This window comes from Grampus griseus, assembly GCF_964374135.1.
Source record: "Grampus griseus genome assembly, chromosome: 20".
Taxonomy (NCBI): Eukaryota; Metazoa; Chordata; class Mammalia; order Artiodactyla; family Delphinidae; genus Grampus; species Grampus griseus.
The window spans coordinates 16,779,582-16,803,541 of NC_139014.1; the positions used below are offsets into that span (position 1 = coordinate 16,779,582).

General features: G+C 52.3%; 1 protein-coding gene across 1 annotated transcript; it reads right to left on the minus strand.

Annotated features, from left to right (window-relative positions):
* Positions 1–22,798: 22,798 nt before the first annotated feature.
* On the minus strand, positions 22,799–23,164 carry RPRML (reprimo like; the record flags this gene model as incomplete). The annotated part of the gene is made up of 1 exon (XM_082678475.1): positions 22,799–23,164. The coding sequence occupies one exon, from the start codon at positions 23,162–23,164 to the stop codon at positions 22,799–22,801; it is 366 nt and encodes a 121-aa protein (XP_082534601.1).
* Positions 23,165–23,960: the final 796 nt, after the last annotated feature.

Consider the following 23,960-nt stretch of genomic DNA (forward strand, 5'->3'; position numbering starts at 1 on the left):
TCTTAATTTGTTTATAACTTATTCCAGGAAAGATTTAAGGAGACTTAGAGGAAATAACTGAGACAGTGAAATATAAAGAAGTGAGAACCAAGAACAAGTCAGTAGAATGTTAGTGCCAAGAAAAAGACACATGCAAGTCATGAAGCCCCACAAAAACACTCTGGGGAATCCCTGATTAGGCCTGGAGCCAAAGCAAAGAGAGAAGCATGATCTGTTACTGTCTGTTGAAGGGTAGGATGTCATATTTGCTCAGAGGAGAGCCCAGACCTTGACTACTGCTAGCTTGCCTGTGGCCCTTACTGGAAGTCAGGCATGGTTGGTTTCCCGGGTCGTCCCTCTAATCGTCACAAAGCCTCTGAGTTAGGCTATGTGTCATTTCCTTTGTGCAGATGAAGGGATGGAGCTTTAGTGACTTTTCTCAAGGCCCCACAGGGAGTCCTGGAGGAACCAACCCCTCTTCTGTCCGGCTTCATAGCCCAGGCTGATAAAACACTGCACCCGTGCTCGGGACGAGTTGCAGGAGACCAAGGCAGCTTTCTGGGATTGGGTAAAGGGCTGTAACGCATTTGGTGCACCTTATATGGCAGGTTCTCTGCTCTGAAGTATTTTCCTTATTTGAAGGGGGAGAGAGAATTTGAGGAGGAGCTTCTGGAGTGGAGAATGGAAGGTGTACTCAGATCTTGCCACTAGGGGGCGACATAACCCTTTCTGGCTGGTCTGCCCAGAACTCGGCTCTGCCTTAGGGCTGGTGTACTTGGAAGAGGAGGAAACACCTGCAGATTTAGTTTGCTTCAGATCCAGAAATTCCCTGCCGAGTAGCGGCTTCGGGCTGCCTTCGAGCTCCCTGGAGCTCTCAGGGTATGGCCCCAAATGCCTTCTGAAATCCTAGTTCATTGTGGTTTCTAGGGCTCCCCTCCCCTTTCAGTCTTTCCCTCAGCACACGGGCATATTGCAAACAAGGGTGGAAGGTGTTCCCCGGTGTGATGTCAGTTTCTTCTCCCCTTTTTGTATCCTTTCGTGTCATGTGACACATGGGAGAGGAGGGAAGTGGCATGGCGGTGAGGGGACTCTGCAGGTCCTTGGCCCGCTCAGGTGCGGTTGGCAAGCCCCCCCACCATAGAACCTCCTTGACGAGCAGGCCCCCCCTCATCCCCACGTCCCGCTAGCAGAGGGCTCCCAACCTTGGCTCCACATCGGGATTCCCTCCAGAGCTTTTAAAGATACCTGTGTGTGGGGTTTACCCTGATCCACTCTGATATAATTGGCTTGGGTTGCAGCCTGGATATGGGGAGTTTTAAGCGTTGCCCAGGCATTTGTAATGTGTAGACAAGGGTGAGAGAGACTGGACTAGCACAGGAGGGTTCTACCCAAGGCAAGGCGGGGGACCACTTCCCCAGACCAGCTGGGAATGGGGTAGAAGCTTACTTTTCCCATGTGGTTTGGGAAGGGGCCAGATCCTTCCTGGCCTGTGGACCCCCTCATTGACTGATGCCTCTGTGTCTGCTGAGGACAGTACCTTAGTGTGACAGGCCAGCCTGTCACTGACCCCTCCAGTGCACCTCTTGGCCCTCCCTACCAGCCCTGCCCGGTTCTCCATCCTCCCTGGACTGCTTGGCCTTCTGGGAACATGCCATGCCCTTTTGTACATCTGCATCTTTGTTTCCACCCCCAGCATACCTCTAGCACCACATAGTCCCTGGGGAGTGGTAGTTGTTGGGGTGTCCTCACTGCAGGGACCTTTCTTGTGCATCCTGTGCACAGTAGGCGCCCCACAGGTATTGGGTCATGGCCTGTAGGAGGGCACTTGAGCCCGGCCCAGGCAGCTGACAGACTTCTGAGAATGGAGGCCATGGACCAGCTGCGTTGCTGTGGCTAGGCCAGGAGGAAGCCGGAAGGGTGAAGGCCACTGGTGGCACTGGCCTTGTGCCTGTAGGCCCTCAACAGCAGCGATGGTCACTGTGAAAGCAGGCGAGGCACGGGAGGGAAAACGCGCCAACCAGCACTGTTTGGGGAGAGACGAGGGGGCAGCTAATTCGTTCTGGCTCTAAAGCTGAAAGTCCTGAATCCTGGTGACCTCCTCAGGCTGGAGTAAACCAGGGTGGTTGGTCATCCTGTGGACACTAAAGCCTGTGACTGACTCAGGGCACCCAGGAAGAGGGGACTGTGGCTGTGGAGGCTGTCTCCCTGGCCTAGCAGTTCTGTTGGTGGCGTCTCCCCAGCCCCTCCTCCTGGAGAGCTGACATAGACTTGCCCAGGCCCAGCAGGGAAGCCTTCCACCTCCTCAGCCTTGGGTACCCAGCTACCAGAGCCCCGGCATATGCCCAGCACCGTGTTAGCTGTTTCAGGGCAGACAGAGAGGTCGGGAGCAGCCTCTGCCCTCTGCGGCTAGCAGTAATTAAAGAGGCACGACGCAGCAGTAGAAGCCCTGAATCTAGGATGCGGACGCCTGGTCTCAAGTCACAGCCCTGCTGGCAGCAGCCGCATGGCAGGCACCTCTCTGAACCTAAGCTCGCTCCTCTTAGAATGGGAGTAACACCTGTCTTTGTCCCTTCCCAGGGTGGACATGGGGCCCAAATAACCTAGCGTTTGTAGCAGACTCCAGAGGTCTGAAGAAGTGCTTCTCAGCCTAGGCCACTTACGGGGGAGCTTTAAAGAGTCTTGATTCTGGATCTTGCCCCCAGAGGATCTGAGCTACTTGATCAGGGGTTTGGCCTGGATTTCAGGATTTTTTTTTTTAACCTTCCAAGAGATTCTCACGTGCAGCCAAGGTTGAGAACCTCTGCTCTAAATGCCTTCCAGGTGTGATAGGTTATTCCTGTTTAACTGGAAAGGCAAGAACTAGTCGCATGAACCAAGCAGAGGACAGAGTAGCACGCAGAATCTCCCAGGGTGGAGGGACAGCAGTTTGGAGTGGCTGTCTCAGTGGGGCATTAGCTAGGATGGGCTTTCTGGGAGAGAGCGCGGTGATGGCTGCGGGATGCTTGAAGGAGAGGAAGAGTCGTGGGAGAAGTTGAAGGGGAGGCGGCTGGCATGGGGGAGTTAACAAGCTCTAATCAGCCTCTAAGTGTCAGAGGCGGCGAGGGAGAGCCGCTGGGAGGGCTGACTGCCATCGTCTGCTTGGCTCACAGCCCATCGGAGAAATGGTTGATGCTCAGAGTCTCAAGAAGCCTGAAATGGAGCTGAAGCCTTGGTGGGCTGTCGCTCATCAGGGGCGAGCAGGTGTGGGCTGTGCAGGAGACGGTTCCACTCCCCCTTCCCCTTTCCAGCCTGGGCCACTGCCCCCCCTTCTTTCAACCAAGACATCTGGGGCAAGGCCTAGCCTCTGGCTCTGCTCACCTCCTGGCACCTGTCGGCATGCTCTGCTAAGAGTTCCTCATGCTAGGGCCTGTGCAGGGACAGGGGCAAGGGGTCGGAGAGCTGGGACCTCTGTAGGAGCAGAGAATAATCATCGCTGTCCCCTGGACCTCTCCATGTTGTTGTGAATATCAAAAGATAAAATTCTGAACGCTTCTGGGTGTTGTGTGAGTTCTTGCTGCATGCACGTGTGGGCGCAAAAGTCAGTGTCCAGGAAACCATTTCTTTCTTCTCCCTCCTTCACCGCTGTGGCAGGGAGCAGCTTCTCTTACCGCGGCTCACAGGCCTTGGGAGCCCCTTGGCAGGCAGCCCCCGGGGCAGAATTCCAGATTGGGAACCTTGGTCACCTCCTCGAATGAGAAAGCATCTTGAAACAAATTTTCTGAGATCATCCATTTGGAGGGATCAGCGCTCAATTAAAGATGTAGAAGGACTGGGATATTCACTTAAGGGAAAAAAAAGCTCATCCCTAGTATTGTACCCTTTTAACATAAGAAGTCGATTTAATAATTACAGGAGGTGTCACAGGGCAGGGTAGATACCCAAGACGAGAGCTTATCGAGATGGGGGTGGAGTGGTGTTGGAGTGCTTCCTGGAGGAGGAAGGACAGGGGCCAGGTGGAGAATAGGTCAGTGGCCGAGGATGGTACTGACTGACGTCCTCGCAGGACATCCCTCCCTGGGGAGGGGTGCTGCTTTGAAGGGGAGGAGTGTGAGCTCAGTTCTCAGCTGGCCGGGTTTCAGAGCGGCCTGTGGAAAGAGTGGGAAAGTATTGGGTAGGAAGCTGGAGCTGGGGGTGGAGGAAAGCCCTGCTGTGAACGCAGCTGTAAGGATCCTTAGTTGTTGTCCTGAAACCGGAGCAGTGGGAAGGATCCCTGCGCACGCCCTGAGCTCTGTGGACTCAGGAAGGAGGAGGGGGGACGCTCCTAAGCCAGCCTCGCCATGAGGGTCTGGGTTAGAGCCTGCTCTCTGGTGTAAGTGTACAGGAGGGAGGGTTTACTGGGGCTCCGGGTAGCCAGTCTTTCTCAGGAGCACCTGGGTCTGAACTCCTCAGACATGGAGCAATCACCAAACGGGCACAGGTTGTGGAGGCAGCGGCTGGCACTGCCACATACCCTGAGAGCTCACCACAGCTCATTTGTGACATGCCGATGAGACTTGGTGGAGAAGCTGTTAGCCTAACGTGTGGTGTGGACAAGTTCAGCTCTCCTGGGAGGACCTGGCCACCAAGGACCTTGACGTGATCTTGTGAGATGCAGCTAGCACGACGAGGGTGATGGGATGGCATTTGTGATGGGGTTGGCAGACATGGCTTAGCCACTTCTTAGCAAGATAACCTTGGGCTTCATTGTCCAAACCTGTTTCCTCATCTGTGTGATGGGAATAATACTAGCTACCTCATAAGGGTGGCTTATGTGCCCATATTTGAGGTCTTGGCAGTCAATGGAAGTGATTTGGTTAAGAGGCAGAAAAGTTTAAGTGGTTGGAATCAAGCAGGCCTGGGTATGCAGCCCATCTCTTGTCATTATTGTGTTACCTCAAGCAAGTCATATCACCTATCCCAAGACTCTGCTCTCTTATAGGGATAAATTATGCCCATCCCAATGGGAGGCTGGGAGCCAGTGAACACTGCAGTGTATATAAAGTGCTTCTGCACAGCCTGGGACATAAGAAGATGGTAGCCGAAGGTTTTTTTTTAATTGTTAATTAGCATTGTATAAGACCTAGGTCTGGTCCATTCTCGTTCAGCTGACGTGGCTGTTAGTCAAGGACCCGATATCCCTAAAGAAAGTACAGCAGACATTCACAGTTAGACTTTATTTGTGAACAGGTATGATGTCGTGGATATAATATTGCATTTGGCATCGGAAGATCTGAATTCAAATCCCTGCTTTATTACTTATTATCACTTGCTTACTGTCTCTTTCTCTCAACCTCAGTGTCCTCAGGTATGAAATGGGGATGGTAATAATGACCTACTTCACAGAACTGTGGTGAGGACAAAACGATCAATTGCGTGGACCAGTGAGGATGCTCTGGGCTGCAAACACAGGCAACTCCAAGTAGCTTAAAGAACCGATGGAGCTGAAGTAGGCTGCAGGGTTGGTTGATTCAGGGCTCAGTGATGTCATCCAGGGCAGGCTTGGGACTGCCTAGGTTCCCTGAGAGCAGGGGAACTCTGGGGAGAGGATGTAGGAGAGGTGAGAGTGATGATTGGAAGGTTAGACTAGAATTGTCACCTGCTGAAGTTCATTCATTCAGTCATTCAGTAAATACTAATTGGGCACCCACTGTGTATCATCATGGGGCTGGGCCTTGTAGTACAAACGTGATTCACGAGGTCCCACCTGCATTACGTTTGCATAACATGTCACCACAAAACATAGGGGCTTAAGATAGCAGTACTCCACTGTTATATCTCACCGTTTCTAAAGATCTGGAACTAGGACAGGGCTGGGACAGCTCATCTCTGCTCCATAACGTCTGGAGCTTCAGCTGGAAGATTCCAGGGCTGGGGATGGGAATCATCTGAAGGTTCACTCACAGAGGTGCTTGGATGTCCGCTGAGCTCCTTGGCTGGACCTGTCCACTAGAACACCTGCACGAGGCATCTCCATGCAGCCAGGGCTTCCCCACAGCATGATGGCGAGGTTCCAAGAGTGAGCACCCCAAGGGTAAGAGCCTGGGGGGAGCTGTATCCTATTTATGACCAAGCCTCAGAAGTCACACGGCATCAGTTCTGCCATACTCCTTGGTCTATGGCAGTCACAAGCCCCCCACTCCCTTTCGGAGGGAAGAATGTCAGTCACGGGAGCATGCGGGGGGCAGCTGGGAGCTTCAGGAGCGTCTGTCTGCATGCTCAGACACCCCCAAGCTCAGGAGCAAGATGGCCCCGAGCAGCGAAGGGCAGCGGGATTGGGGGCTGCCGCAGCATCTTACCTGTCTCAGAACCTGCTCAGCAGCCTGAGAAGAGCCAGAACTGGTCTCTGGGGGGGACACCCTGTGCCGTGGTGGGGTAGTGCAGTGGGCTGAGACGTGGGGCTGATGAGATCAAAACTGTCAGGTTCCAAATCCCAGAAGAGAGGAAAAGTGGAGCTGGAAGGGTCTTAGGGACCTTCTGGGAGAGTGACTTGCTAGGGATCACTCAGTCAGTTGTAATAACAGATCTGAAGTCAGAATGGAGGTCCCCTACTCCCAGTCCAGTGCTTCTGCCATTTCACCCCTGCCATGGGCATTCTCACCTTGCCAGCTTGTCCTAATCCTAGCCTGTGGCCCTCGCCCGAGCTACAGTCCCATTGCCTGGCACTGTACCATACTCTTGCCAGGCACAGCTAACTCGGGGTGGCAGGAGCCATGCCAAGTCTTCTCTGATTAGGGGGTATCTCCCCAGGCCCCTCAGATATTGACGTGATCTGGCACGCACATTGCCAGATTGTGATGTCCCTAAGAGAATGCAGACAGAGGTGGACAGAGCCCACGAACGTGGCTGAAACGGCGCTTCCAGAGGTGCCCGCTTGCCACCCACAGTGAAAGCCTGGTGGTGGGTGGCATTCTCCCCTCGGGTTACCCATTGGACCATTTTTCATCCTCCCAGAGTCAGTTTCCATGGAAACAGCAAGTTCCTTTCCCATCATTTTCATCCTTAAAGATTCCCACCAGAGCTGTCTGTGCCTGGGCTCCTCGCCCAGCTGCTGCATCAGCCGGCACCAGATCCCAGGTTTAATGGTGAATTGTCACGCTGCCAGGTAGAGCCGCCTGGGATGTGTCTGATAACTGGCATAGCCCTTACTGGGTTAGGAACTTGCTCTCAGTGGCTCCCTCTTGCTCCCATGTCAGAGCCACCTCCCTCCTCTCCCCTGCAATTTGGCATTGGAAGTCTTCCCCGTACCCCTCTGCCCCACCTCCCAGGCCAAGATAATTCTTTTTTAATTTATTTTTGGCTGCGTTAGGCCTTCGTTGCTGCGTGCGGGCTTTCTCTAGTTGTGGCGAGCGGGAGCTACTCTTCGTTGCGGTGCCCGGGCTTTTCATTGCGGTGGCTTCTCTTGTTGCAGAGCATGGGCTGTAGGTGCGCGGGCTTCAGTAGTTGTGGTACACGGGCCCTAGAGCGCACGGCTTCAGTAGTTGGGGCACGTGAGCTCAGTAGTTGTAGCGCGCAGGCTTCAGTAGTTGTGGCTCGCGGGCTCTAGAGCGCAGGCTTAATAGTTGTGGCGCACAGGCTTAGTTGCTCCGCGGCATGTGGGATCTTCCTGGACCAGGGATCAAACCCGTGTCCCCTGCATTGGCAGGCTGATTCTCAACCACTGCTGCACCAAAGCCAGACAGTGACCCAGGTGGGAAAGGGAAGCCTCCAGTTTTCTGGGGACCAGGTACACTCAGGGAGGACCCCACCCTCACAGCCTCTGTGGGAGGGTGGGCTGTCCACTCCTCCTCCCCTCTCTTTCCCAGCCAGCCCTGTTCCTGGCCTCTGTGTAGTGCTTCTCCCTCTGGGCTTTTGCCTCCCTGCTCCTCCTCTCTAGCCATCACCTCCTTCACACCCCAACTCCAAGTTCACTCCCACCAGGATGTCTTCCTTTCTAAACCATTTTTCTCAGTGCAGCTCTATTTGGTTCCTGCAGTATAACTTTGTATATATTGTGTCAGGGAGAGGAGGAGATTCCTGAAGCTATTTTTCTTTTTAAAGCTTTTTTTTTTTTCCGGTATATTTTCTTTCTGTACTGGAGAATTCTTGTCGTGGGCGTATGTTGTTTATCTGCCCAGCATCCCCTCTTTGGACTACAAGCCGTTATCCCCTTCTGCTGGTAACATAATCTCTCCTTCCTATGGAAAAATCTGTTCCATGGGATTCAGCTAGGGCTGCCTTCTTCAACAGGGGGAAGCCCCTGAAGCAAGCCTGGCCAATCAGAGGACTCTTATCAGTAGGCCCTAGTGGTTGGTTCAGGGATGACCACATGACCATGCAGAGCCAGTAAGAATCTTCCTTGGTATTCCTATAGACAGTGCTGGCTGCCCCACCAATGTCCTTTCTCCCTTTGGTTCTCAATAACAAAACCCTAATTTTATTGGAAGCCCAGTTGAAAATACTTGCCTCTGCAGGCTTTCTTGCAGTGGGAGAAGTTATGTCACCCAGTTCTGGTCAACAGGATGTGGGGAGAAGTTGCTGGAAGGGACTTCCGGGAAAGTTTCAAAAGGAACAGACTCAGACTGGCATGGCCCCTTTAGTACTAATTCTGACTGATCACTGCCTCCGTGAGAGCAAGACATCTTAACCTGGAGCTTTTGTTCCAGCCGTGTGGAGAGGCTGCCTGAGAATGAAGCCCTCCAAGAGGAAAGCACAGCCAAGAGATGGAGAGAGAGGGAGGGAGAGAGAGAGGAGAAAAGAGCGGGAGGAGGGAGGGAGAGAGAGAGGAGAAGAGAGAGGGGGGAGGGAGGGAGGGAGAGAGGAGAAAAGAGCGGGGGGGGGGGGGGGGAGGGAGGGAGAGAGAGAGGAGAAGAGAGAGGGGGGAGGGAGGGAGGGAGAGAGAGAGGGAACAGTGTCAGGTAAGCCCCTGGATTGAGCCATGCCCTCAGAACTTACCGATTTAGGGAGCCAGTAAATCCCTCTCCTACTTAAGCTGGGTTTCTGTGTCTTTCATTGAAGGCTCAGAAGGAAACCCTCTACAAGACCAAAGCCATGCCTTTGTCTGTCTCTGTTCTCTCCTCCCAAGTTATTTACATTATAAGATGCTAGATGCAAAGCTGGCACACAGTAAATATTAACTCAAATAGACCTTGAGCCCCCCCAATTTTTGTCTTGACAGGAGTCCAAGTAAAGCTTGGAAGGACTTGATTTCTGAACCAGACTCATTAAGGAACACACTCATCAATTCTCTGTGGACGTCTCAGGCCAAGCACACCTCCCATGCAGTGCATGGCTTGGAATCCCTTCTCTTCACCAAACCATTCCTTCAGCGCTCACCTCCTCCAGGTAGCCTTCCAAACCAGGTCTTAACTTCGTCACCATTCCTCGCTTTGTGATTCCTTGCTTTTGCTAACACTTTGGTCCAGCTGTACTTGGTCAGATGTGTTATTTGAGCGTAGCTGTGTGTATGTCATCCCTCTCACCTCACCCCTGGCCAACTGACTAAAGAGCTTTTTAGAACAGGGGCAGTGTCTCCACCATCAGTCTAGGAACCTTCTGGGGGCGGGGACTCTAACTCCCCTCTTAGATCGGGGATCCAGTTGCTGCCTCTCCTCACATCAGATTAGGCACTGCGCAAGCTAGAATCATCTCTCCATGCCTCACGAAGCCTCATCAGCAAGGCAAGAAAATACGGTCTGACCTACAGCCCTGTAGAAATGGAGAGTGGGAGGAAGAGGGGTAAGAGTAGCCCTCCTCACTCACAGGAGGGTCCATCTTAACCTTCAGGGGAAAACTGATGAAGAGCCCATAAGGTTAGTCCTGGATCAGAATGCTATTCAGCAACTCCAGAAATATTCTAACTCAGCTCCTGTTCCCTCCTGTGTAGCAGCGTAAACAGAAACCTCCCCACACGAGGCCAGAATTCTGCCTTATAAGCCTTCTTGCTTCCCTTGTTCCTTGTCTGTTGGGTAACAATGAATCCTTTATTGGGAAGCTTGTCAAATCCACGTAGACACCGAGGGGGTGGCCATATGTTTTCTGTCTCGTGGCTCCTGTTGGATGGCAGCCCTGGAGTAGCCTGTGTAGCTGACAGTGCTGGTGGGACACAATACCACCCTCCTGCTCTCTTCAACACGCTACCCTGTCTTTGTACCTCCTGCCCCCATTCCAACACTCAAGGCTTTTCAGCAGCAGCTGTGCCGTGAGCCATTGTGGAGGAAGGATGCTAACGTAAGTTCTCGGAGAAGGTGATGGATTCCCAACAAGGGTCAGAGAAAGTCATTCGGGGAGGACAGAGCCTGAGTAAAGCCAGTCTGAGCACGGTGGGTGAGGCTGCTCTCGGAGAGCTGACCTGGAAGTACAGAGGGCAGGGAGCCAAGGTGAGGAGGGGCAAGGTGGAGAGGGCATGAAGGGCTGGCTTGTTTGGTGGGAGAGGAAGGAATTGAAAGCCCTTGAATGCAAGTTGAGTCTGTATCTGGTAGAAAAAGCAGTGGGGAGATGAGGACAGATCTTGGATAGGAAAGAGACATGATAAAAATAGTGCGAGTGATCCAGTCATCTGCATGTGGGAGGCTGAGTGCTCGGGGAAACGGAGGCGAGGTGCTAAGCCTGGATTCTGCGGCAGGATTGGTGTGCCTGTTGGTGATTATGGAAGTGGGTTGGAGCTGGGGTCTAGGTGAGTGAGTCCTCATCTTTTAGACAGGCTTCATCTCTTGGAGGAAGGTGCTGGGAGCTCTGGCTTAATTCCCCAAGGGGATGATGGTTCCAGGAATGGGGGCTACTGCTTTGGGGATCTGTTGCTGCCAAAAGTCAGTGGATCTGGGTGATCCCGTTCAACCCATGGAGAGCAGGTCTCCTTGTCCTCAGCTGCACCTGGCTGAGCTCTGCCAGAGGTGTGTGTAACCTTAGAAGTCACGAAGCATCCTGAAAGTGTTTCCATTCCCACGAGGGATAAACACATAGAACAAGAGGAATCATTCTTACTGAAGCCACTGAAGTATGTACTTAAGGATCAATAAGACTACTCTTGCGGATCTATGCTTATTCAACATTCATGCAAGAAATAGTGATTAAGCGTCTGTTATATACAGGCACATTGCTAAATACTGTATATGTAGCTATGAGTAAGACTGACATGGGCCCTCCCCTGTCAAGCATTTTGTAATTTATAGAAATAGGTGTCTCTGAACTTGTCCAGGACTTTCTTTCCATTGGCAGCAACTGGCCAGAGACCTTGATGAAGACAGGAATGGGGTGCAGGCTACCAAGAAGCTCGGGCCCAGGTAAACCGACTTGCATGGCAAGGGCGCGCCTTCAGCCTCCCCATTTTACCCGCATTCATATCACACACCAAATAAGGAGAAAGATGGGACACATTTGCACAATAGTTCAAGACAGGGTCTCCATGGCAACAATTACCCAAAAATCTACTCCTGACAGCCGCAACAGCAGGAGCTAGCAAAGAAGACTCTGGGGGTGGGAGATGCGCGTGGGGGCTCAGAGGATGGCTTCCTTTTATTCTTAAACTGAAGGAAGTGCTGATGGCAGGAGCCAAGGCGTCTCAGAGCCTGACTAAGCCAAGAACCATGGGAAGGGGGAGCTGGAAGGAGACTTAAAGATGAGCTACTCTGAGGCCTAGCTGCAGAACACTCCAGGAGGATGTGCCAGCTCAGGGGTGAGGACTGGGCCATCAGGGCATCGTCCCTCCCACCACCCACTTCGGTGCACAGGAGTTCTCCCTGCCTCCAGAGGTCGTGGGATGGGGACAAGGGGTGGACGCAACTTCCTGGGAAGTCAGGGGCTCTGGGGAGTTTGAGTCTGCCTGAAGACTGAGTCCAGTCCATGAAAACCCCCCACGTGGATGCGGGTTGGGAGAACATGGGCTCTAGCCCACTCCATCCCCCAACTTGCTGTATGACCCCTCAGTTTCCCCAACAGTGAAATGTACAACCTACCTTGAAGAACCTAGTACAAGGCTGAATGAGTAGTGTGAGATGGGAAATGCTTTACCAAAGTAAATTCCAGTGCAAAGACAAGGTCTCTATGTGTCCAGGCAGGACAGCTTGACAAAATTAGGTGTGCCCAAGGCTCTCCTCCACAGGCAGAGCATCCTAGGACAAGTGAGTCAGTGTCAGGAATGCAAGGGGAGACCTAAGTGTGGCCAGAGAGCAGTACCAGGGAGCTGGTGAGAAGGCGGGGGCAGAGGGTGCCTTAGCAGCAGAAGCATCATCTGCTTCCTACCAGCAGACAGATGGACAGACTGACTGAGAGCAGTCAGCAAAGTGCATGACCTCCAGTCTTTAAATTTTTCAGAAGAGGTTTGGCTCAAAAGGAAAAGTATCCTGCTTTCTTTTTTGGAAAAGCCTAAATCTGCCACTACCCCACCCCGACTTCTAAGTTTACTTCTCTTGGTCTGGCAGTGCTCAAGAACCGCTGACTGTTTTTCAGGTCCTGTAGATCACGACCACACTTAGGTCCCCCATTGCATTCCTGACACTGCATTCAAAACCCTGGAGAAAGGAGAAGTTCTCCATCTTTCTTTGGGGAACTAAGAAAAAAGGCAAGTTGACTATCTCTAGAGCAAAGAAGGCTCTGCTGCATTTGGAAATAAAACTTCTCTACCAACCCCCACAGATAGCAATCCCTTTACACTGAATTATGGTGAGAAGGGATTAAGCTAGAGTATTTCCTGAACACTTTTTTTGTTCCAGGCTCTCTCCTTTGCCCTCCCACTCTCCACCCCCAAAACTTTTCTCCTCCCTTTTTATCTCTCTAACCACGGAAAGTCCTTCCATCCCTGGGGGTCCCCAGAAGCCAATCCTCCCACCCTGGAGCTGACTTCCCTCCCTCACCTTCTGGACTGAGCAGGGAAGAGAGAGATGCAAGAGAGGTGCCATCTGAGGAAGGCTGGCTGGGCCCTCAGGCAGGACCTCACAGGGCGGACTTCAGAGTGACCATCATGGTCCAGGCTTCAGGAGGGTCCAGACGGTGGGCCAGGACCCTCAACAGTGGCCACAGCCTCTCTGGACTGACCAGACTCAGTGATGAGCAACCAGAGCACCACTTCCTAAACTCAGGATGGAAGGGATGGAGGCTGCCTTTTCAGTCACTGGACTACCCATGCTCACTATTCTGGGGACTCCTTTCTTGGAGTCAGGAGACCAGGGAAGCCAAAATAAAGATCGGAAAGCCACTTGGAGAACAGAGAACCAGCGCAAGAAGGCAATAGACCTGAGTGAGTCACCTCTTCATTCACTATTATCATCCACTCAACAGACATCTGTGGCGTCCCTGCCATGCAGGTGCTAGCTAGGTACTGGGGACACAGTAGCGGTGGTGGGGGTGGCAGTGGTTGGGGGAGGTATGGAACTCTGTGAGAGACTCTGTTAAGAGAATGAAAAGACAAGGCATAGGCTGGGAAAAAATATTCACAAATCACAATCGGCCAAAAGGCTGTATCCAAACTACACAGAAGTCAACAATCAGAAACTAACAACCCAACTTTAAAACTGAGCAAAAGACACTTCACTCAAGAAGACATGCAGATGACAGATGAGCCCATGAAAAGATTTTCAACACCACCATTCATTAGAAAATAGAAATTTAACTCAGTGAGATATTGCTACACACATACTAGAAAGACACATGTACAAATAAACAAAATACAAAAATTATAATAACCCTGACATTACCAAGTGCTGGTGAGGATGCAGAGCAACTAAAGCGTTTGCACATTGCTGATGGGAGTGCAAGGTGTGACGTCCACCGTGGAAGACACTTCGGCAGTTTCTTGTAGAGTTAAGTATATACTTTCTATATGACGCAACAGTCCCCCTTCTAGGTATTTACCCAAGAGAAATGAAAAATTTTTGTACACATACATACAAAACTGTACATGACTGTGATGGATTTTTCATAATCACCAAAAACTGATACAACCCAAATGCCCTTCAACTGGAGATAGATAAAAATCAAAAATTAATTTAAAACATCTGTGATGCATTCATATGATGGACTACTACTCAACGATAAAAAAGAACGAACTATTGGTACGTGCAGCAATGTGGATGCATTAAGCTAAGTGTAAGAAGCCAAACTGGAAAGGCTATATATCTTATGGTTCCATTGATTTGACATTCTGGAAAAGAAAAACCATAAGGACAGAGAACAAGTCAGTGATTGTCAGGGGTTAAAGGAAGGAGGGAGGATTTGACTACAAAGTGGCAGCATGAGGAACTGTGTTTGTCTGGTAGAACTGTTCTGTATCTTGATTGTGTTGGCGATTACACAACTCGAAGCATTTGTCAAAACACCTAGTACCATACACCAGAAAAAAATGAATTTCACTGTATGTAATTTTAAAAATAAAAAGACACTTATAATGACTATTTTGGGGAGAGTTTAAAAAAAAAAGGTGGAAATAAAATACCAGACAAGAGGGCTTCCCTGGTGGCGCAGTGGTTGAGAGTCCGCCTGCCGATGCAGGGGACACGAGTTCGTGTCCCGGTCCGGGAAGATCCCACATGCCGCGGAGTGGCTGGGCCCGTGAGCCATGGCCGCTGAGCCTGCGCGTCCGGAGCCTGTGCTCCGCAACGGGAGAGGCCACAACAGTGAGAGGCCCGCGTACCGCAAAAAATAAAAAAAAATTTTAAAAAGAGGTATGTGTCATTAACCCCCATTTTACAAACGAAGAAACTGAAGCTTGGAAAGCATGTCTTATAGCTGATAAGGAGCAGAAGCAGGACTTGAATCAAGGGCCCTTCTTTTTTTTTTTTTTTTTTTTTTGCGGTATGCGGGCCTCTCACTGTTGTGGCCTCTCCCGTTGCGGAGCACAGGCTCCGGACGCGCAGGCTCAGCGGCCATGGCTCGCGGGCCCAACTGCTCCGCGGCATGTGGGATCTTCCCAGACCGGGGCACGAACCCGTGTCCCCTGCATCGGCAGGCGGACTCTCAACCACTGCGCCACCAGGGAAACCCAAGGGGCCCTTCTTGATTATGGACTCCACACTCCCAAACATCCCATTATGTCAACAAATGGGGGAGTTGAAGGGTGAAAAACATGTTTCAGAGCGAATTGTGGTGTCTGTGTCCCTCCTAGTGTGAACTCCCTTTGAGCTTTCCTTTCTTTGTCTTTTTCATCCTGTGATACTGAGGAGTGAAGCAGATTCTGGAAAGATAATCAGATAAGTAGGCGGATGATATAAGTTGGAGATTTTATTATAGTTTTGACACGTTTCATGACAAGCAGTAATCATCCTCAGTGTTCAGTTGTCACTTGAGAAAATGTAAATGCTACATCTGCTCACGGCCTGTCTTTTCTTCCAGACAAAAGAACATATGTTCCTAACAAGGGCGTGTGCTTTGTTCATCATCGTCGGTCCTACTAGAGAAGCCTGAGCCTTGGGACAGGTGGGGATTGGCTGAATGTGTATGGGCTCTCCTGTCCCCTGTAGCCCAGGCAAGCTTCCCAGGACTATTCTGGCCCATCGGGCATTAGGGATCATCTTAGTCCCCATCTTAGTCTCATTGATGAGAAAACAAAGGTCCACAGGGAAAGTGTGGCTTCATCAAAAACCCATTGACAGCAAATGTCAGAGTCAGGCTGGGACCACACCTCTAGATTCCTCCTCCAGTGCTCTCTGAACTCCAAGACCCTCTAGAGTCTCCTCTCCAGCTGCAAGCAGGTCCCTAGGCTCCTGATGGAGGCGGCCTGAGTCCGCCAGTCTCTGGGAGTGCTGAGAATAGCCATGATCTATTGAAAAAAGGATGTGGCCCAGGAGCTCAACAGACAGATGTTCAGCACCACAGACAGCTCCGCTGGCCTAATTTACTTGAGAGGCTGGTTGCCCCTCGAGGCAGAGTGTCATGGGAGAGAGAAAAGTACTGGAATGATCTTAGAGACCACCTAGTCCAGCTCCTTGCTTCGTATGGGAGGAAACCCAGGAACAGATAGAATGACTTGTCCAAGGTCACACGGCAGGTCAATACAGAGCCAGAGAGGAGGGCCAGCAGCCCTCTTCCTCACACCTCTTCAGGGCCCTCAGATACCTGATTCCCATGACTTATTAATGGCACAGCCAGAGCTTGAATCAAAGTCTTCAAAATTTAAATCCCTTGCCTTTGGGGATGGCAAGAAAAGAAAAGAAAAGAAAAAAAGAAGTAAAAAGAAACTGAAAGAGCACCCAGCCCTGATGGGAAGGTCTGTGATTTGGCCTCTAACTTCAAGTGTTTTTTTTTTTTTTTTTTTTTTGCGGTACGCAGGCCTCTCACTGTTGTGGCCTCTCACTGTTGTGGCCTCTCCCATTGCGGAGCACAGGCTCCGGACGCGCAGGCTCAGCGGCCATGGCTCACGGGCCTAGCCGCTCCGTGGCACGTGGGATCTTCCCGGACCGGGGCACGAACTCATGTCCCCTGCATCGGCAGGCGGACTGTCAACCACTGTGCCACCAGGGAAGACCTAGCTTCAAGTCTTTGACAGGAGCTTCCTACTTCCCCAAGGTGATGTGGCATTTTAGAAACAGTTTTGTTTCCATGGCAACCTCATTCCAGGTTTCATCTCCATGGCAATTCATTGGAGTTTTTCACCCTTTTGGTAAGTACACATGTGACTGCCGATACATACATTGCAGAAAAGTTAATATAAAGCCACATTTTTAGAAGTGGAGCATCTCATTATCTAAGTCTGCAGTCCGGAGCATAACAAGGCAGGTTCCAGGGGAGACAGGGCCCATGGCATCAAGGACCCAGAGCAGTCTTTGGGGCAGGTATGCCCTCTGACTGCCATTGTAAACCTCTTCTAATCTTTACGGATCAGTGTATCTTAAGGTCACCATGGCCATAAATAATTTCTCCTTTTCTGTATCATCCCTCGTGCCCTGCTCATGACAAAGCCTCAGAGTTGCCTCTGATGGCAAGAAGTGCTGGGACAAGGAGAGAGGAAGCTGATTCTTCTGACTACAACCTCTGCAGGACCCCGGGAGTGACTCCACCTGCTTCCCTTGCCCATGCACCCCAGTTTGGCGCACGCTGGAACAGTTCCCACCTTTTGTGGCAGACCTTGCTTTCCTGATCTGTGAGCTGTGAGTACCCCTTCCGACCTGACCTAATCTGACACCTATTTTCCAGGATATCTTCATGGTTTCTAGTCCACTGAGGGCACCCCTTATGTTTTCCTGCAATGCTATAGATTTTCTTTAGTATCTGTCCCAGTGTTTATAATGACTCAGGGCTGGATGGAGTGAGTATATAGTCAACCATCTCGACATAACCCTCTCTTTCCCTCTCTACTTCTAGTGTTTTGGGTAACTTTTCTCGTCAACTTATAGTCTGTTTAATGATGGTGGTGAGTCGTTAATTTCTCTGCATCATCACGAACATCTTCATCATCAGTAGTGGTACTATTTCATGACTAAGGAGTCACCATCACATTCTGCAACAAAGAAAAGTGAGAAGTGCTCCCCCAAATATCCCCACATCCTGAACAATGAAACAGAAAAATCAAGGCATGGTGTAATTTCAAAATTTCAATCAAAATCATAAAATGTGCCAGCTCTTCACTTTCCAAATATCTTTTGAACTCAGGTAGACTTGAATGTGGACTCTGGTTCCATTGATCCTTAACTGTGGTTTCAGAGGAATGACCTAACAGTCTGAGCCTTGTTCTCTTCAGTGGAGATGAGAACAGTCTCTGCCTTGCAGGAATTATTAGATCTGGGTTATGAAAAAAATAGAAAGGATTATGAGATAAAATATGAAAAGTGCTTCACACCATTCCTGGCATGTGGAAGATCTTCTCTAAATGGCAGTATTAGCACCTAAAAAGGGAGTCATTACCATGGAATTGTATTTGCATCTGACTGAAGTGAACACTTACCCTCCTTGTGTTTTGTTTACTTCATGACACGTCTTTGATCCCTATGATGCATGACGCCCCTTGAAAGCAGAGGCTGTGTCTTCAATTCAGCCAAGTTTTGTGATGTTCCTAAACAGAATAAAGCATCATGCTCGGCACCACAGAAAATACACACACAGAGGAGACAGTTCTGGTCCTCGAGGGTAGTGTAGTGATGGAGCTCTGTCACACCATAGAGCTGCAGGGGTAAGCGATGCTGCCTCAGGGTAGAGACCCCACACCCCCGCCCCAGCTGCCATCTCAGAGACCTGGACACTTGCCTGGTTTGGCCTGCCCTGAGCTGGGTTCGGGGATCTGGACATCCTATGTACCTGGTAAGATCTTGATTGGCAAGAGAGGATCGTGGGCGGCACTCAAGGAATGCTACTCAGAGATCCCACCAAATTCCCTGGTATAAAATGTGTGACCCAGGGCTTCCCTGGTGGCGCAGTGGTTGAGAGTCCACCTGCCGATGCAGGGGACATGGGTTCGTGCCCCAGTCCAGGAGGATCCCACATGCCGCGGAGCGGTTGGGCCCGTGAGCCATGGCCGCTGAGCCTGCGCGTCCGGAGCCTGTGAGAGGCCACAACAGTGAGAGGCCCACGTACCGCCAAAAAAAAAAAAAAAAAAGTGTGACACACACATACCCACCCCCCCCACCCTCCCACACACACCCCCTTCCCCCAACATTGGAATGCTGGATGTGGCCATTTTTTGTCTGTGCCCACCATTTGTCAGGCTTCACTGTCCCTTCTAAACCTCCCCTAACACTCCAGGCTGCTCTTGGTCTGCTGCTGAGTTGGGGTCTGGGGAGAGTTTGGGCAGAGCGACTCCCAGAAGCCAGACCAGCATGGCTCTGTGTGAACTGGATTCAGACAAGTGGGAAAGTAAGTGGATGTTGTGATGTAAGCCCTTCCTAGTGTCCCCCATTCCAGAGGACCTCTTGCTAGTGAGAGCACAACTGACCCCAGATATTCCATCCCTGACTCAGAGGAAGGGAAGCAGAGGGTTTGACCTAGTCCCTGAGACCCTCAATACCCGAGGGCTAGTGGTCCTGAGGAGCAGTGCAAGTACCCGCGGCTGCAGGCCAGGCTAGACTCCAGTTCTGCTATCGCCTTGCTCACCCCAGTGCCTGCACGGTACCTGGCCCACAGGAGATTCCCAGTAGACACTCATTGAAAGGATGAACAGGGGCAAGTCCGTTAAATGGAAACTTAGTTTCCTCTCCTATAAACAGGCTCATGGGAGAGTGTGTGCTCTTACTCACCGAGCTGTTGTGGACAGCAAACAAGAGCATGTGGAGGGAAGGCTGGAGTCACAGGCAGGGCTGAATCCTAGCTCTGCCCCTTCTTGGCTGGGTGACCTCAGACAACCTCTTAGAGCCTCAGTTACCTCACCTGTAAAATGGGAGCAGTAATGAAACCTTCCTCAGCAAGGTGGGAGCTCAGTGCTCCGCTCATTAGACACGCGATACATTATTTTTGTCCTGATTATGAGAGTGCTTTGAAACCTACAAAATGCTTTGCAAATACGAGTTACTATTTTTCTGTCCAAGATCCCTTTTCAGAGAACCAAATATATCTTGCTGGGGAAGAGTTCACACCTTAAACAAAAATAATGATAATCATAATCATTGTCTTTATTGGCTGTTTATCACATGCCAGGCACTGTGTCAGCTACTTTATACTCATCGTCTCATGGGAGCTATGGCTACTATGGCTTCCATTCTATAGATGAGGAAACTAAGGCTCAGAGAGATTGAGTTACTTCCCCAGTCACAGAGCCAGGAAGCAGGGCGGCTAGGATTTCAAAGACCAGCGTCCAAGACTTCTCTTCTGAACCCAGGACCTCCAGAGATTTGGCCCCTGAATCTTGGGCAGCCCTTGTTGGAAGATCTCTCCCTGCACAGGGGTGGGGAGTGAGGAGAGGGCACTGGAGAACCAGGCTCTTTCTTGGTCCAGTGCCCGATGCCCCAGGCTCAGGACTCTGATCTAGTCCTGCCTTTCCCCTGAAGCACTATGCTTCGTGCGCTCGCTCTTTGGTAACTAAGTGTGCCCACCCCTGAGGTTTATATAAGAGAGCTCTGTAAACACATTGCAGGACATCAGGGCTTCGAAAGAACTAAGATGGACTGCAGAAGAGATGTCACCCTCCACCCTTCCCTGGACCCCACTCACACTTGCTAGTTTCCTGTTTGGGGCTTGAGCCTGGCTTTGTGTGCACCTGCCTGTGTGTGCATACTTGTCCACATGGGTGTGCCAGTCATGGGATGGGGTGCACAAACACACATGTTAGTACATGTCTTCATTGTCCTTTTTCTTCTTTACAGTGAGAAAATCCTGCAAAGCTTCCCCATTAAGGCTTTTCCTTTTTCAGCAAATTCAGGAAACTTAACTCTTGAATTCCCTTCTCTTGCCCCAGTTGCAGATCCATTTTATTAGAGGGAAGTTCTCGTAGTGTTTGCTCCAACTTGGTCAGCCAGAAAACAGTGTCTAAGCTGTGTCCCTGCCAAAACTCCCATTTTTCCTGTCATTTGGGTTTTACATGAACACCCGCGGCTCTCTGACCTCCATTCTTCAGGCCATCGGGTCAGCCGGGCTCCAGACAGCTGTGCTACACAGAGCCAGATCCCCAGGTTGCCCCAGTTGTTCAAGGCTGCTCTCACCAGATCAAGCTGGGCTACTTACCCAAACCATCAACAGAGCATTCTTCACATTGTGGGTTTAACTCTGCAGTAGTTTCTGGCCCCTATCCTTTACTGGACTGGCCTAACTGGATGAACTCTCCCAGGTCTGAGATTGGGGTGGTGGGGTGGGTGTGGGTAGGAAGATGACACATCCTAATGATGATGATTTTTTTTTTAATATTTATTTATTAATTTATTTGGTTCCACCGGGTCTTAGTTGCCGCACGCGGGCTCTTTTAGTTGCGGCATGCATGTGGGATCTAGTTCCCCAACCAGGGATGGAACCCGGGCCCCCCCTGCATTGGCAGCACGGAGTCTTAACCACTGGATCACCAGGGAAGTCCCTAATGATGATGATCCTGGTTACACAGGAGGGCTCAGGAGCCAGGAGGATTCTGAATCCTTCATAATCAGTGACCATCATGGGCTTCCCTGGTGGCGCAGTGGTTGAGAGTCCGCCTGTCGATGCAGGGGACACGGGTTCGTGCCCCGGTCCGGGAAGATCCCACAGGCCGCGGAGTGGCTGGGCCCGTGAGCCATGGCCGCTGAGCCTGCGCGTCCGGAGCCTGTGCTCCACAACGGGAGAGGCCACAACAGTGAGAGGCCCGCGTATCGCAAAAACAAAAACAAAAACATAGTCAGTGACCATCTATGCTTTTGTTGAGATGCTGTGCACCCCCTCGCAAACCTCGTAGGTAACTAGTGTTGGAGACATGAGATGGCGCTCATACAAGAGAAGTATACTTCTCTTCCCAAAGCCAAGTAAGGCTTCAGCCACCTTCCTTCTCATTCACCTTCACTTCCACCCATGGCAAAAGAGAGAAGAGGGGGAGAAATCCACTAGAGCCCTCCCCCCAAATCTTCCCAGCACCAGGGTGCCTGAGTGGGGTTGGCACTAGGGCTAAGGGGGATATACACAAGCTACAAAGACCAGCTTTCTCTCCTCCTGTCCCCCACCCCCCAGTTTCAGTTCTTCCCCAGACCAGACACTTGCAGAGAGCAGAGCCACTCACACTCCCCCTTGGCTGTGAGTGCCAAGGTTCTAACTCCTTAACACGGCTTTAAGGAAATTCTGCACCTATAAGAGGTGCCAGGGTTCTGGGAAGCAGGGGGCATCTCATAATGGGAGCTTCCAAATTCCCTGAACACAGCTACATTGGAGGTCATTTGCTCATTTTAAACATCCTGGGTCCTTCAAACCACAAAGCCCTCTCCCAAGCATACATTCCACCCACCCAAACTCTCCTCCCCATGCTGCAAGGGCACATCTTCAGAATCTGCTCACCTACCCTCTACAAGGGTAGCGTCAAGCAAGCCCTTACATGGGGCTTTGGGCCCTATAATTAAAATTTCCCTCGATCTAGACTGCTGCCCACACATTAATTGAATTTTATTTGCCCACTGTCCTGATGTATTATTTTTGCTATTTTCTCCGTTTTGGACTCAAGTAACTGATTTTTTTTTCCATCTCACGGAATAGATTCAAATTTTCCAGGGATTTAATTGATCTCACCAGCTATCCCGCCAGCCTGCAGGACCTGCCTCCCTGGCTGTCCGCGTAGAAAACAGGACCTTTTTTCCTCCCCGGCTGCAGCTTCCGAGTGGGTCTCAGGAGCCCGCGACCAGCCCCGACAGCTGCCCAGTCCTGAGGCCTGGCGTCCTGTGACCTGCCTAAAGTACTTGCTAGTAGGCTACACACCGCCCACCCCCACCCCCACCATACACACACATCCCACAGGAGTGCGGGCGGAAGCCGCGGGAAGCCCGACGGCTGTAGCTTTATTGCAAGATTTCTCCTCAAATGCGAAATCAAGCCAACAAGCTCAGTGACTCGGATTCGTCAACAGCGGCGCCCCCCCGCACGCTGCTCGGAACTCGCGCCCACTCCACCCCACCTACGTACACACAAAGTTCCCACGCCGGTGACCTCAGCCCCAAGTGCATCCCACAACCTCTCCCACCCTGCCCAGAACTTCCTTTCAAAGTAACAGTTAAGAACCCCCATCCTCTACCCTCCCAGCCCCCAACGCTGGACCGCACGCAGGACCGAGTCGGGTGTGGAAGTCCCTTCCCGCGCCGCCGCCTAAGGTCCCGCAGTGGCCCGGGCCCGGGCGCCCGGAGGCACGTCGCTGCCCCTCGCGCTGCCCGCCGAGAGGCGGCGGCAGAGCCCGGGGAGGGGGAACCAGGGTCCTGGGCTCCCTTCTCCGTCTTCTTCCAGCCAAGCTGCCGAGGGCGGGCCGAGGCGGCGCTCAGTACAGCCCCAGAATGGCAGCGCCCACGTCCTTGGAAGGCCGGCGCTCCTGCATCAGAAAGTTAATCATGCTCTCCGACTTGATGAGCAGGTTGCAGCCCAGGAAGAAAACGCCGAAGACCACGGTGAGCGACAACACGCAGAGCACGGCAATCTGCGCCACGCGCGACACCCACAGGCTGCGCTCATCCGGAGCCAGCCCCGCGGGGACCCCGTCACTGGCGGACAGCGGCGCGCCCCCGGGGCAGCAGCCCAGCCACGTGCCCAGCCCGTGGCTGCGATTTCCCACGGCGGCTCCGCCGCCGCCGCCGCCCAAGCCACCCGCCGCTTCCAGGCCGCTGTGGTTCAGGAAGGTCGCGTTCATCGCCGCTCGGCGCCCGGGGTCTTGGCGCGCGGTCCGGGGCACACCGGGAGGCTCTCCGGCGTCCGCGCTCTCGGAGACGCTCGGGTCCACCTGTGTGCGTGGAGAGCAAGAGGGCGGGGGGCTGCCCGCGCGCCGCACCCCTCGGGCCGCCGGCCCCTGGGCACCTGGCGGGAAGCGGCGGCCGGGAGAAGGCAGCAACAGGCTTCGCGGGAGCTGGAGCGGCAGAGCCGAGCGCGCCTCGCGGCACCGACTGCGCTCCTCGCACTCCCCGCCGCCCCTCCCCTAGCAACGGCCCCGCCCCCTACTTCCTTCCCCATCCCCCCCCTCCGCCCCAGGCCCTGCAGCGTCCTTGGGGGGCGGGAATCCCGCAGCGATCGCAGCTCCCCTAGTGTCCCAAGGCTGGAAGGGGTCGGGAGATCAGGGCAGCCCCGCCCTCGGTCGGCGAAGCTCGACACCCTCGGGGCAGCCTTGGTTCCAGCCGGGAAAAATCTCCCAAGGAACCTCTTCTGGGATTTGCTGCTCTTAGCAGTTAAGTTCTTCTTGAAGTCTGCCCTAAGTCTCTTCTCCGCTCTTTACTGAAGTCGCAGCAAGCCTTCCCAGATGTCAGAGGAGTCGCAGAGACCCCTCCCCTCGCCCCAGCGTTGCCTTCCCTCTCCTCTCTCCCCTCGTCACTGGGCAATGGCCCTGGGTGGCCGGCCGTGCCCCGCCGCTCCCACCCAGGTCCTCCCAGCCTCGCTCCCACCATCAAGGTGAGGAGTACTCTCTGCCTCCTTCCCACCTCGCCCCCAGCCCTCCC